This window comes from Lynx canadensis, chromosome C1 (genome assembly GCF_007474595.2).
Source record: "Lynx canadensis isolate LIC74 chromosome C1, mLynCan4.pri.v2, whole genome shotgun sequence".
In the NCBI taxonomy this organism is placed as follows: Eukaryota; Metazoa; Chordata; class Mammalia; order Carnivora; family Felidae; genus Lynx; species Lynx canadensis.
The window spans coordinates 102,553,586-102,567,843 of record NC_044310.1 but is presented as its reverse complement, the minus strand read 5'-3'; the positions used below and the strand labels follow the sequence as shown (position 1 = coordinate 102,567,843).

Below are 14,258 nucleotides of genomic sequence, written 5' to 3'. Positions count from 1 at the left end.
TGGGATTGTGATACTTCTACCTTTTTCTTTCTTTCTTTTTTTTTAAGTTTATTTATTTTGAGAGAGAGAGAGTGAATGCAAGCAGGGAATGGGCAGAGAGGTGGGGGTGGGGGGTGGTGGAGAAAGAGAATCCCAAGCATCCCAGTGCAGGGAACAGCCCAAGAGTTGGACACTTAACCGACTGAGCCACTCAGGCACCCCCATTTATCCTTTTCAAATCTACTTTGGCTATTCAGGATCTTCTGTGATTCTATACACATTTTAAAATTACTTGTTCTAGTTCTGTGAAAAATGTTGTTGCATTAATACAATGCAATGGATACTATGGAAATTTTAACAATATTGGTTCTTCCAATTCATGAGCATAGAATATCTTTCCATTTGTGTCATCTTCAATTTCCTTCATCATCATAAAATTTTATTTCTTGGTATTTAATTCTTTTTGGTACAATTATAAATAGGACTGTTTTGTAGCTAGGACTTCCAATACTACATTGAATAGAAGTGGTGAGAGTGGACATCTGTGTCTTGTTCTTGATCTTAGAGGAAAATCTCTCTGTTTTTCACCATTGAGTATGATGTTAGCTGTGGGATTTTCATATGTGGCCTTTACTATGTTGGGGTATGTTCCTTCTAAACTTACTTTGTTGAGAGTCTTTATCATGAATGGATGTACTTTGTCAAATGCTTTTTCTGCATCTATTAAGATGATCATATGGTTTGTAATCCTTTTTCTTGTTAATGTGATGTATCACATTGATTTGCAAATATTAAAACCACTCTTGCATCCTGGAATAACCCCATTTGGCAGTGGTGAATGATTTTATTATTTTGTTAAATGTTTATGTATTTTTGAGAGAGAGCGCACGCACACATGTGCAAGTCGGGGAGAGGTGGAGGGAAGGGGAGATACAGAATCTGAAGCAGGCTCCAGGTTCTGAACTGTCAGCACAGAGCTTGACATGGGGCCCAAGTCCACAAACTACAAGATCATGACCTGAGCCTGAGTTGGATGCCCAACTGACTGAACCACCTGGGCACCCTGTGAATGTTTTTTTTTTTTTAAATGCATTGTTTGATTCAGTTTGCTAATATTTTCTTGAGGAATTTTGCATCTATGTTCATCAGAGATAATGGCCTGTAGTTTCTTTTTTTTTGTAGTGTCTTTATCTGGTTTTTGTTATCAGGGTAATGCTGGCCTCACAGAATGAATGGAGGCATTCCTTCCTTTTGTATTTTTTGGGATAGTTTGAGACTAGAATTAACTCTTCCTTAAATGCTTGGTAGAATTCATCTGTGACATCACCTGGTCCTGGATTTTTGTTTATTGGGAGGTGTTCTTTTTTTTTTTTTTTTTTTTTTGCTGATTCAATTTACTTGCTAGTAATTGATCTGTTCAAATTTTCTATTTCTTCCTGCTTGAGTTTTGGAAGGTTATATGTTTCTAGGAATTTATCCATTTCTTCGACGTTGTCCAATTTGTTGGTGTAAATATTTCATAATATTCAAAATAATCCTTTGTATTTATCAGTTGTTACTTTCCTTCTTCTTTCTTGATTTTATTTTTTTGAGTCCTTTGCCTCTCTCCTCCTCTCCCTCCTCCCATTCTTGCTCTCTCTTTTTTATTTTGGATGAATCTGGCTAAATGTTTATCAATTTTGTTTACCTTTTCTCAAAAGCAGCTCCTGGTTTCCTTGATCTGTTTCATAGCTTCTTTTGAGGTATTTTGAATGGTATGTTCTAGGTATCAGTAAATAATCAGTGAATGACTAAATCAATAAACAAATGCCTTTCCTTTTCATCTCTTATTAAAATCGTTTCTTACAGATCAGATTCTTCACTGCCTACCCCAGTCCATAATGTTTTTTTCTTTCTCTACTGCTTTGTATTTTGTTGCCATTAGTGGCTTTCTTACCTTCCAATTCGACTATAATTTCTAGAAGGCAGAGGCTAAACCTTATGCATCTTTGCGTTCTTCTTCCTTCACGTTATAGTACTTTGTGCATCGTAAGTGCTCAGTAAATATTTCTGATGAAGCTGTAATGAAATCCCTTATTTTTCTACCTCCTTTGCTGCTCTAAAGGGTCAGGACTATAGTTGCCTTAGATGGTAAGGCCTGTTTTTGAGATATGTTACCAATGAAGGTTATGTCTGGGAGACAGTGATGTTGAATGAGGATTTATAAATGAACCTCCACCTTCAACATTCATCAGCTTAAGAAGAGAATACGGAAAAGCTTCTTTAAGAAAGATCTCCTTATATGAAGTTGGCTGGAGCTGCCTGAGCTACTAATCCCTGCAAGGTTTTCAGCGTCTGCCTTGAGCATTTAGAGTGTGTTCTTGCCTTAACCTCCACGTCAGATCTCTCCATGGTAACGCTGGAATGTTTGCTATTTTAAGAAATACGCCTCACTGCATGCAGTGCTATTTACATTAGGTTCCAAACAAGGCATAAATGCAATGGCTTGAGTGTCTGCTGATTTCTGTAAGTGGGAAGGTCCTGATTGCTTAATGGATGCCTCACCCTGATTCTGTTGTCCTGTTTCACTTTCTAGGGCAACAACAGTGAAATTACACATTGATAAATATTGTTTATATTATACTGGGGAAAAACTGCAGAATAGAAAAATGAAATAAAACAAGAATTCTTCCAGATTTTCCTTTGCAAGTACATCATTTCCCCTTGCTTTTACACCTTCCACATCCAGTTTCATTTAAAAGGTTCTTTAGGGGCACCTGGTTAGCTCAGTCAGTTAAGCATCCACTTTGGCTCAGGTCATGATCTTGTAGTTTGTGAGTTTGAGTCCCACATCGGGCTCTGTGCTGACAGGTCAGAGTCTGGAGATGCTTAGGATGCTGTGTCTTCCTCTCTCTCTGCCCCTCCCCCGCTCTCACTCTGTCTCTTGGTCTCTCTCTCAAAAATAAATAAATTTAAAAAATGCTTTTTAATAAAAAATAAAACGTTCTTTAAAATGAAGCTTCTAGTAGAAGGGAAAAATGTCAATAACTGGAAGCACTGTCAGCTTTCCAGAGTGTAGGTCTTTATTTGCAGCTTTGTGAAAACATGGAGGAAGAGAAATACTTTGTAAACTTCACTTTATTAGGTTTTCTTTTTACTGAAAAAGATGTGGACCAGTTGCTTCAGCATGGCGGCCACAAGCTCCTGAGTACTCTGATCACAACAACATGCTCTTGATCTGAATGGACACGGAGGTTTGGAAGCAAACACAGAGTGATGTCCATCAGTGGCATGTCAAGTTTATGGCTTTTTCTGTTGTTGTTCCATGGAGTTAATTACATGATAGAAGTTCCCTAGGTGGCTCAGTTGGTTGAGCATCCAACTTCAGCTCAGGTCATGATCTTGTGGTTTGTGGGTTCAAGCACCACGTCGGGCTCTGTGCTGACAGCTCAGAGCCTGGAGCCTGCTTTGGGTTCTGTGTCTCCCTCTCTCTCTCTGCCCCTCCCCTGCCCACACTCTGTCAATCTCTCTCTCAAAAATAAATAAACATTAAGAGAAGTTCTTAAGTATTGTGTGTAAGTACCTCTAAAATGGATGCTGTATGATGTTTTGGTGGGATGGAAAAGGAAAGCAGCTGAGGGATAGTAAAATCAACTAAATCAAATAATCTTTATCAAAACTTCTGTCTTGATCGAGGGAAGGAAGGCTCGTTCTCAGAGATTATACCCAGTCCAGACTTTCATACTGAGATCACATGAGAAGTACTGATCTATGAGAAATGGGGTAAGAGGAAGGTTTTCGCTTGGACAACTCAAACCTAGACGTGTAAGATCTGTGAGCTCTCCTTCTTCGAAAGCCCAGCTGCAGTATTCTCAGTTGTGAAGGGTCGGGGAGGGGCGGAGGTGGGGGTGGAGGCAGTGAGTCAGTGGCCAGAACTCTAGGGACGGCTTTGCTAGAGATGAGGGAAATCTTTGGCCTCTGTGGAGCAGGCCCAGAGCTTAGGAAATGAACTTGTGCCTTCCATTTTGTGGGGTTGTGGCTCCTGTGGTGAGAGGTGGCATGGAAGACAAAGGGTTGAGGGTAATACAGCGGCACTAAGAGGCTGTTACTGCACGCAGACGAGGATGACACCCACAGCAGAGGCCACAGGTGTCACCGACAGCAAGAGCTGCCACACATTACTGCAGACAGAGGGGGGAGACAAAGTACTTTATAACTGGTTTTATAATGTTCCTTGCCCCTATCTAATTTGAGAATGGACTAGATGACGCAGTTAACAGCTCTGTCAAATCATGGGTTGACATCAATTATCTGCTCCCTCTATCTTCAGTCTAAACAGCCGCCAGGATTGGCTTTCTAAAATGCAAATCATATGCTTTCATTCCCCTTGCTTAACTTTTTGTCTTTTTTCTTAATTCTCTGTTACCTATAACATGAAGTCCTTAGCTTGACACTTATGGGATGTTCCAGTTATGTGTTTCATTATTCTCTAACGCTTAGCACGTATTTTTTGTAAAAATTTTTTTAATGTTTATTTATATTTTGAGAGAGACAGAGACAGAGCACGAGCGGGGGAGGGGCAGAGAGAGAGGGAGAATCTGAAGCAGGCTCCAGGCTCCAAGCTGTCAACACAGGGCCTGACGCGGGGCTCGAACCCACAAACTGTGAGATCATGACCTGAGCGGAAGTTGGATGCTTAACTGACTGAGCCACCCAGGTGCCCCTAACGCTTAGCATGTATTTGATAATACCAATTATTCCCAATTTCTTAACTATGTTCCACATTACTGTGTATACTATTCCTGCCTAAAATGCACTTCTCTTGTTTTCTGCTTGGTGCACTCAGCCTTTGAGGCCCAGATCAAGGGAAACTTCCAGGTAAGGCTTTCTTTGACTTTTAAAGGTAGAGTTAATCCCGGTCATCTGTGGGTTCCTTTAGCACTGTGCATATATTTCTTTCTCTTCATTTATCATCCTCTATTTTAATTCTTCGTTCATATGCCAATGTTTTATTGGACTATAAACCCTTTGGAAGCTAAGCCCCCAAGACCAGCGGTTCTTACTGAGGTATAGTTATACCATCTCCTGAAGTGCATTTTGCAAATTCATGGGGTGCTTGTTTTTATTGTCATCACTATGATGAGTGGGGTAAGGGGTGCTACATAGTTTGCAATGGGAAGGACAAAGCACTGTGCCAAATTCTGAATGACACCCATCTATCTATCTACCCACCTATGCATCCATCCCTCCACCTATCTGATTCCAGTTTATATGAAATGCATAAAACAAGCAAATTCATGAAGGCAGAGAGTATAATAGAGGTTATCAGGAACTGGGGGAGGGCTGAATGAGGAATTATTGTTTCATGGGTAGTTTCACTTTTGGTCACCGAAAAATTCTGGAAATTTTGGTTCACTGATCTTTTGAGAGCCGGTTTTGAATTTTGTCTGTAGATCTTTTTTGATTCATGGCACACATGTGTACATTTGGGATACAACCTCTTCAGAGTGGTGAATATGGGTGTGAAGCCACATAAATCTACATTCAAATTCTGACCTCACCACTTACTGCCTTTAAAACTTGGGTCGAGTCACTTAATCTAAACATTGGTTCCCCTGATAGCCAAGCGACCCTTATCTAACTTATTTCACAGGTTGTAGTGAGAGTTGGGAAAAAGCTGCATGTTCAGTCCTCCACACAGTGCTTGGAGCAGGAGCAGGACTCAGAATGGGTCCTTCCTCTTTCCCATTCCTCTCCTCTTCACTGGGTAGCAGCATCACACTGCTTCACGGACACTCCATAAAAGCTGGGTCTCTGGATGCCTTATCATTATACTAGTGGACCAGTGGCATTATTTCCATGGTCTCTGATGAACATGACTATTTTTATTTTTTATTTTTTTTAATGTTTATTTATTTTTGAGACAGAGAGAGACAGAGCACGAACGGGGGAGGGTCACAGAGAGGGAGATACAGAATCTGAAGCAGGCTCCAGGCTCTGAGCTGTCAGCACAGAGTCTGACGTGGGGCTCAACCTCACAGACTGTTAGATCATTACTGAGGCGAAGTCGGCTGCTTAACCGGCTGAGCCACCCAGGCACCCCTGAACATGACTATTTTTAAAAAATATTTTCACTTGTGGGGCACCTGGGTGGCTCAGTCGGTTGCACATCTGACTCTTGATTCCAGCTCAGGTCATAATTTCACAGTTTGTGGGTTCGAGCCCCACATGGGGCTCTGGGCTGACAGTGCAGAGCCTGCTTGGGATTCTCTCTGCCCCTCCCCCGCTCATGCTCTCCCTCTCAAAATAAATAAGCATTTTAAAAAATATTTTCATTTGCAGTAAAGTTATGTTGTTTTCCAATACTAACATGTTATTATTATGATTGTAGCAGGAATAGTATTAGCATTATTAGTAACTCCATAGGATTAAAATATGAAGTTTTGTTTTGTGCTTTCATTACAGAATGATCTAAATGTTCCATGGGGCACTGGTGAGGTAATACAATGTCATATAATCCCCTGAACCTAGAACTGAGCTCTACTGTATATATAAACACAATGTTATTATACAATGAATTTTCCATGAATTCAACTGCTCTATCAAAATTAAGAAGGGGCGCCTGGGTGGCTCAGTCGGTTAAGCATCTGATTGCGGCTCAGGTCATGATCTTACGGTTCATGAGTTCGAGCCCTGTGTTGGACTCTGTGCTGACAGCTTAGAGCCTGGAGCCTGTTTCAGATTCTGTGTCTCCCTCTCCCTCTGCACCACCCCCCCCGCCCCATTCACACTCTGTCTCTATCTCAAAAATAAATAAACATTAAAAAATATTTAAAAAAAAAAAAAAGAAAATTAAGAAAAGTTTGGTTTTGTTTTGTTTGGAAATTTACCAAGAGTTTTTCACTTGGCATTGTCACCCCCTTTACTAATGGCATCACCACTTGCCATTTTTAAGTGGCACAACATAACATGACTGTCCTAGGCTACCTTTGAGGCTGGAACATTCACAGTGATTTGTCATACAGATACAAGCACCTGACTATTTCTTTATGTCTTCTAATATAATTGTGCTCATGAATTTATATATTAAAATCAACATTATTTTATTATAAATTATTCTTTTTATGTCTCATGTTAGTATACTTCACAGGATTATTTTGAGGCTCAAGTTAATTTGAGTTAATATATAAGGTATTTAGAGCAGCACCTGGCATATAGAATATGCTACAACATGTGCTGAAGTTATTACTACTGAAAAGTTGTTGAATATTCATTGACAAACACTTTAAATTACACTTGGAATATGTATTTAAGAAATCCTGTGAATTCATTTCTAGGTTTTATATTATAACAATCTGAGCCACTTGAATGTGACTAAATGGTCCCAAGATGTTATAGAAAGCACTTCAATATTTCTTTTTGTCTAGGGGCGCCTGGGTGGCTCAGTCAGTTAAGCATCTGACTCTTGGTTTCAGCTCAGGTCATGGTCTCACAGTTTGTGGGTTTGAGCCCTGTACTGGGCTCTGTACTGTCAGCACAGAGCCTGCTTGGGATTCTCTCTCTCCCTCTTTCTCTGCCCCTCCCCTGCCCACTCTCTCTCTCAAATAAATAAATAAACTTAAAAAAATTAAGAAAAAATACTTCTTTTTGTCTCAGAGATTAAAGTGAGATATAATTCTTGTTTGGACCTGTTTTCCCTGAACCACAGACATTCTGTTGTGGTCCTCCTGGGGAGCAGTAACAGGAACTGACAACTTTGAATATAGTCTTTGTCTATAAAATAATCTTTCTAAAAAGAGACAAAGAAACATGCTCTTAAATACAGAGAACAAACTGGTGGTTGCCAGTGGGGAGGCCGGGGGGGGGGGGCGGTGAAACAGATAAAGGGGATCAGAAACACACTTATTTGACGAGCACTGAGAAATGTATAGAATTGCTGAATCATTATATTGTACACCTGAAACTAATATAACACTGTATGCTGATTATACTTGAATTAAAAAAAAAGTCCTTTCAGAAACTTTTCACATGTTTCAATATGTATCTTGTGAGAAGCCTACAGACTTTATTTTCCCCCTCCTGTCTGCCAAATTACATGTATGTACATCATCTCCTGAATTTGTTAACCAGAGCTTTCTAACCAAAATGGAGCCACACAGTCCAAGAAGTTTATAAGTATAGCCAAGATAGGGATTTCTTCTGCTCTCATGGCCTATGCACCTAGACTGACCACCTCCAAGTAAGAAGCTCCATCCATTTACCACTGCACCTGACAAATATTAACATTTTCTATTTGTGCCATGACACAGGAAAGGTTGGGAACTACTTTAAACTACTTCTTATCACTGTTATTTTTATCTTGACTCCAACCTTGGTATCTGTGAAGCATAAATTAAACCTTACAGTCTGCTTTATTACTGGCCTAAGACTTATAAGAATATCTGGTAATTGCTTACGCTACTCGGGCACAGATATATTCTAGGGTTCTTTTAGGAAATATCTTTTTTAGAAAATTAAAAGTTGAACGGAAGAGGGGAGTTCCCTCTGAGGTAACCTTCAAGAGCAACAATATAGACGAATACAATTACTTTTATCATTGTAAGAGTTCTTCAATATTAAAACCACATTATGCACACCTGAAACTAATGTAACACTGTTAACTATACTAGAATTTAAATGACTAATAAATAAAAACAAAATTAACTGAGAAAAAAAACCCCTACATTATATATTCTATATATATAGTTAGAAACCACTCAGTGGTGGGCAAAATTCTAATGGCCCTGATGATTCCCACCCGGTTATCCAGAGCTTTGTGTGATCCCTACCTCTTGAGTGCCAGTGACATCCGCAACTTGTTTCTAAGGAATAGAACATGGCAAAGATGATGGACTGTCACCACATAGTTACGCTATGTTTTATGGCAAAAGTGAATGTATATTGCACATACAGTTAATTAAGGTTCCTACTCAGTTTATTTTCAGTTAACCAAAAGGGATGAAACTGTGGGCCTGACCTACTCAGGTGAGCCTCTTGAAAGAATTCATAGAGGTAGGAGAAGCAATAGACCCTCTATTTCTCCCCACTGCTGCCTGTGAAGTAGCAGGCTGCCATAACTTCTACAGCCACCCAGCAATAGATTCTTCCAACAACCTGAGGGAACCCAGAAGCAGACCCTTCCCTAAGTGAACCTCCAGATGAGAAAGCAGCCTGGCTACCACCTTGATTTCAGACTTGTGAGACCCTGGGCAGAGAACCCAGCTGACCCACAGAAAGGGTGGGACAATGAATGCATGCTGTGTTAACTCACTAAATTTGTAGGAATTTGTTCCACGACCGTAGATAACTAATACAGAAGCAAATACCTCAGGAAGCTCTGCCCACACCTCACCTGTACTTCCATGCTAGTTGGCTCCTCCAACAGATGTAGCAGTTGTTGTTTCTCCTGAGAGAGCTGTTCTACAAGCTTCTCCTGGGCAGCCAGGCTCTGACTCAGTTCTTCAATTCTTCTGGAGCAAAGAAAATGTAAGAACAACAATGGTCATGGTGCTATTATTGCCTTTACTTTTCAGCCCACTCCAAAGACAGCATGATCCAGTCCAGTAGGTTTCTACCTTTTTGGGTCATTGAACTTGGATATTTTTCTTCAGAAAGCCATGTATTCTCTGCCCCAGTCCCTTCATGCATACATAAATGACGTTCTGCTTACACTTCACCAGGTTCATGGACCTCCTGAAGCTGACCCATGGATCTATAGACCATAGGTGTGTGACTCTTGGAATAAGGGGCCAGAAGTTGTGTTTCTGGTGGTTATTGTTCCACTCAAGAAACAATTCCTGGATAACCATTATGTAAACTCAATACACTCTACCAAATACCTGGGATATAAAGTTGGAAAATCCACAATCTCTGCTCTATAGAAACTTAAAATCTTTTGGTGTGTGTGTGTGTCAGGGGTTTGGGGAGTGGGGAGACGCAGCCACATAAACAAATAACAATAATGAGATGTAAGAAGAGGTACCAAAACAGAGGTATCTATTCTATAGTACTTTGAGTGCTGTCATGGAGCTGTAGGAAGAAAGATAAAGTGAGTTGTTGAACTTGGCTGAGTCTGGGGGAAGAGAGTTGGAAAACTGGACTGTTTTCCAGGTGTACAGGGAGGAGCTTGAATAAAGGAATGAAGGCATAAATATACAAGATACTTTATGGGGTGCTTGGGTGGGTCAGTCGGTTGGGCATCCAACTTCAGCTTAGGTCATGATCCCGTGGTCTGTGAGTTCGAGCCCCGCGTCGGGCTCTGTACTGACAGCTCGGAGCCTGGAGCCTGCATCGGATTCTGTGTCTCCCACTCTCTCTGCCCCTCCCCCATTCTTGCTCTGTCTCTCTCTCTCTCTTTCTTTCTCTGTCAAAAATAAATAAAACATTAAAAAAATTTTCTTTTAAAAAGATACAAGATACTTTAGGGGAAGAGTCACTGGAACAAAGGTTGGTGTCGGGGGAAGAGGCGAAGGCTAGAGAAGAGGCAGGAAATTCAGACTAGGATTTAAGTTATCAGACTGTGTGTGCTGTGCTGAAGTATACAAACCACAGGTTCAAGTCAACAGCTATTCCTCATCTGCCCTGTGCAAGGTAGATCTTGCTGTTTCTCTTAAGTCTTAGAGTACCAGACATACCTGTCCTTGGAAAACATGCGGCTACTAAATGAAATGTTTCCAATTGTCATCATTATCCCTGTGTAGGTGGAAAAGACAGTGATAGTACCTTGGGAGGCAAATAGTTGGTAGAAAGGTGAGGGATACCAGAAAGTCAAGTAGGAAGCTCATAGACAAATTGTGAATTAACTTATAAATTTTAAACTTTAATTATAAATTATAAATTAATTAAGAATGAGGATTGGCTAAAATTTGTGGATGAGAAAGAACTTTTGGGGGTGGGGCAGAGGGAAAGAGAATCTTTTTTTTTTCAAACATTTATTTATTTTTGAGAGACAGAGAGAGATCGAGCACAAGCAGGGGAGGAGCAGAGAGAGAGAAGGGAGACAGACTCCAAAGCAGGCTCCAGGCTCCGAGCTGTCAGCACAGAGCCCTATGCGGGGTTTGAACTCCTGGACCATGAGATCATGACCTGAGCCAAAGTCGGCCACTCAACCAACTGAGCCACCCAGGCGCCCCAGAGGGAAAGAGAATCTTAAGCACGTTCCACACGGAGTCTGATGCAGGGCTCAATCCCATGACCCTGGGATCACGACCTGAGCCAAAAATCAAGAGTCATGCTCAACCGACTGAGCCACCCAGGTGGCCAGAGAAAGAACTTTAAAAACTTAAAAACATCATGTAAATGCAAGCTGTAATAGTAATTATGATGATGAATGTGGATTCCATATCAATTCCCCATAGAACATTGCTTTTTTTTCCTCAAGCCTCCAGCCTTACTTAACCGTTTGACCCTTGGTCTCTATAGATGATCTATTCTACTTTACAAAGTTGGTAAGGACATCTGATATAAACTCCCTAATTTATTGGTCACATGTGCATATGTTTTGTTTAACAAGTGTTTATTGGGCTATGGACATGAGACATGGGTCTCAGAGAATCTAGCAGGAAAGATCTGAAAGCAAATATACCACCACACTGGGAACTGTACAAAAAAGGATATGTATGTAAAACAAGGCAACGATACAGAGACTTAATTCTGTTGTCACAAAAGCACTCACAGAAGTGACAACTGATACCTTAGTGAGTTTTGAAGAATGAACAGGAATTCACCAGGAAGGAAAAAGATGGCAAGGGTTTCCCACAGAAGGAAGAGCATGAGCAAAATTCTGGAGACCTGACATTGTATTGTTTGCTTCTGAAGGCAATGGGTGGATTCAGGGTTTAGAGTCAAGCAATGCCTGCAACCATGTGACACCATGTGACACAACTCTGTAAATGCCAGGTGTCTTCATTTATAAAGTGTAGTAATCCCTACCTCATGGAGTTGTTGGGAGAATTAAACAGCATTATAGTACTCAGCTCAGTTGTATAGTAAGAGTGCAACAAACATTAGTCATTATTATTAATAGTCTTGCATCAGCAAAGTGTGAAGGGGTCATGGTGGGGCATGATTCTGGGAGAAATCAGAGCTCATATCATAGAAGGCTTTGATGGCCATGATAAGGAGAATGGATCTTTTCTCCTGCAGGTGTTGGAAGAACATTTTATTTTGTTTTATTATCATTTTTAAAAGCTTATTTCTTTATTTAGAGCGAGAGAGAGAGAGCGACCTGTCAGCATGGAGCCCGACTTAGGGCTCCCTCCCACGAATTGTGAGATCATGACTTGAGCCAAAATCAAGTGTCAGACCCTTAACTGACTGAGCCACCCAGATGCTCCCTGGTGTCGGAAACCATTTTAAATGGCTCTGCAATGACATGATCAGATTTGTGTCTCAAAAAGATCACATTAGTCATTGTGGGTTTTTCACCTACTCAGTTAAAAACTACTAAAGGCTTTTTATGCCACCATAGTATCATGCATCTAAGAGGCTAAATTATGTGCCAGTGTGATATTGTTGAATTTTCCACTTCAAAACTTCTCTGAATGTTAATATCACAATGAAATAGCAAGGGGCAGGACTGGAGGTAAAGAAATCATTAGGGAGTTGCTGTACTAATCTAGGCATGGGTGACCTCAACAACTGCCCAATTACCTTTAGGAGAAAATTTAAGTTCCTTATGGTATATGAAGCCAGCACAATCTGACCCTATTCCCAGCTTACCTCTCACTAGTCTTTCCCAGACCCTCTGCTCTATCATGTAGAACTATTTGCTGGTCTTGATATATGCCCTTACCTGTGTCTCGCTTGCACAGTTTCTCCATCTGCACAGAATATTTCCCTTTCTCACCCACTTCCTATCTATTTCTTTGATCTCCTATTCATTCTTCAAGACCCAGCTCAGATTTCGTCTCCTCCAGGAAACCTTCAATGGCACCTTGCTCTTTTTAGTCTGGAATAGATGACAATCCTCTATGTCTCCAGAGTATCGCATGCTACTTCTATCAGAAAACTTACTAAAATCATGTAACATGTGATATGCAAGTGATGAATCACTGGGTGGTACTCCTGAAGCCAAGACTACAATGTATGTTAGTTAACTTGAGAACAAAATAGATAGATAGATAGATAGATAGATAGATAGATAGATAGATAGATAGATGAAGGAAGGAAGGAAGGAAGGAAGGAAGGAAGGAAGGAAGGAAGGAAGGAAGGAAGGAAGGGAGAAAATCATGTAACACATTTCTTGATGAGAAGACCTGGGTCGTTCATCTCTGTAACCTTAGTGGTGAGGCCAGTGTCTGGCAGGTGCTCAATAAGGGTGAAGAAGTGAATCCATGTCTCTTGTTTGCCACCATTTGACTACTGTTCTACTTATACCTACTAACAAGGTATAGAAATGAGTCCTGTTAATGGATACCATTGAAGACTCAACCCTAAAAAGAAAACCTTTGGTTGTGGAGGCAATAAAGTCTTGGAAATCATGAAGGTCTACTCTAAGACCTTAAAAGGGAGCGGTGCAGCTGGTATATTCTCCTATAACCTTGAGAACAGGTAAATGACAAGTGACAAATAGAGTATCAAAGGCACCTACTTGTCCCGCTCGGCCAGGGCCTCAGTGTATTGGTCAGGATTGACCCGGTCAGTTGGTACATCTTCCCTGTCCTTGGTGACTCCCTTCAGTTTCTCCGAGAGCTCCAGGTTACACTCTTTCTCTGCTTCCACCAGAGCTGCCATCCGCGCAGCTTCATCCTTTGCTAGCCTGGATTCCTGCAAAAAGAATGAAAAGCTGAGAGGCTTTTACAAAGCCCCACCTAAGTTAGGAGCCCTAGACTGTGGACACTTGATGAGTTGGGAAGGAAAGTAGGGACAGAAAAGGTGAATGCCAGGAGGCAGAGCAGTAGGGCAAGAGGTGAAAGAGGCCCCGTGCGCATGGACTTTCGGAACTCCTGCTCACCTCCTGTAGAAGCTGGATCTTATTCTCCAGGAGCTCGTAAACATGCTCTGTCTCCTGCTGTCTCTCCTCAAACTGGCGCCGGAGTTCAGCTTCATTATGGCTGTTGAGATTCTCCACATCAGCCCTACAATCAAGGAGCATTAGCCAGTCAGAGCTAGTCATATAATTTAGCAAGTGGACCCGTTAAAAGTTGTTTCGATAATTCAGAGTCACACTGAAATGAAGCATTTTTCCCTCTGCAATTATTTGTGGAATTGCTCTTTCCAACTTTTCTGGTAATCTTTCAGAACTCTAATTTTTTGTTGCT

General features: G+C 41.0%; 1 protein-coding gene across 6 annotated transcripts in view; it reads right to left on the bottom strand.

Annotated features, from left to right (window-relative positions):
* LOC115519998 (myomegalin-like) overlaps positions 1-14,258 on the bottom strand; it is a 180,468-nt gene that overhangs the window by 52,643 nt on the left and 113,567 nt on the right. For 3 of the 6 annotated variants that reach the window (XM_030323934.2, XM_030323936.1, XM_030323937.1), the window contains 3 exons: positions 13,952-14,075; positions 13,589-13,764; positions 9,350-9,467 (listed from right to left, as the gene is read on the bottom strand). In XM_030323934.2, coding sequence (XP_030179794.1) covers positions 9,350-9,467; positions 13,589-13,764; positions 13,952-14,075 — 418 coding nt within the window. Of the gene's footprint in view, positions 1-9,349; positions 9,468-13,584; positions 13,765-13,951; positions 14,076-14,258 lie in introns of those variants that run through there. The other 3 variants (XM_030323939.1, XM_030323940.1, XM_030323935.2) reach the window with 2 other exon arrangements.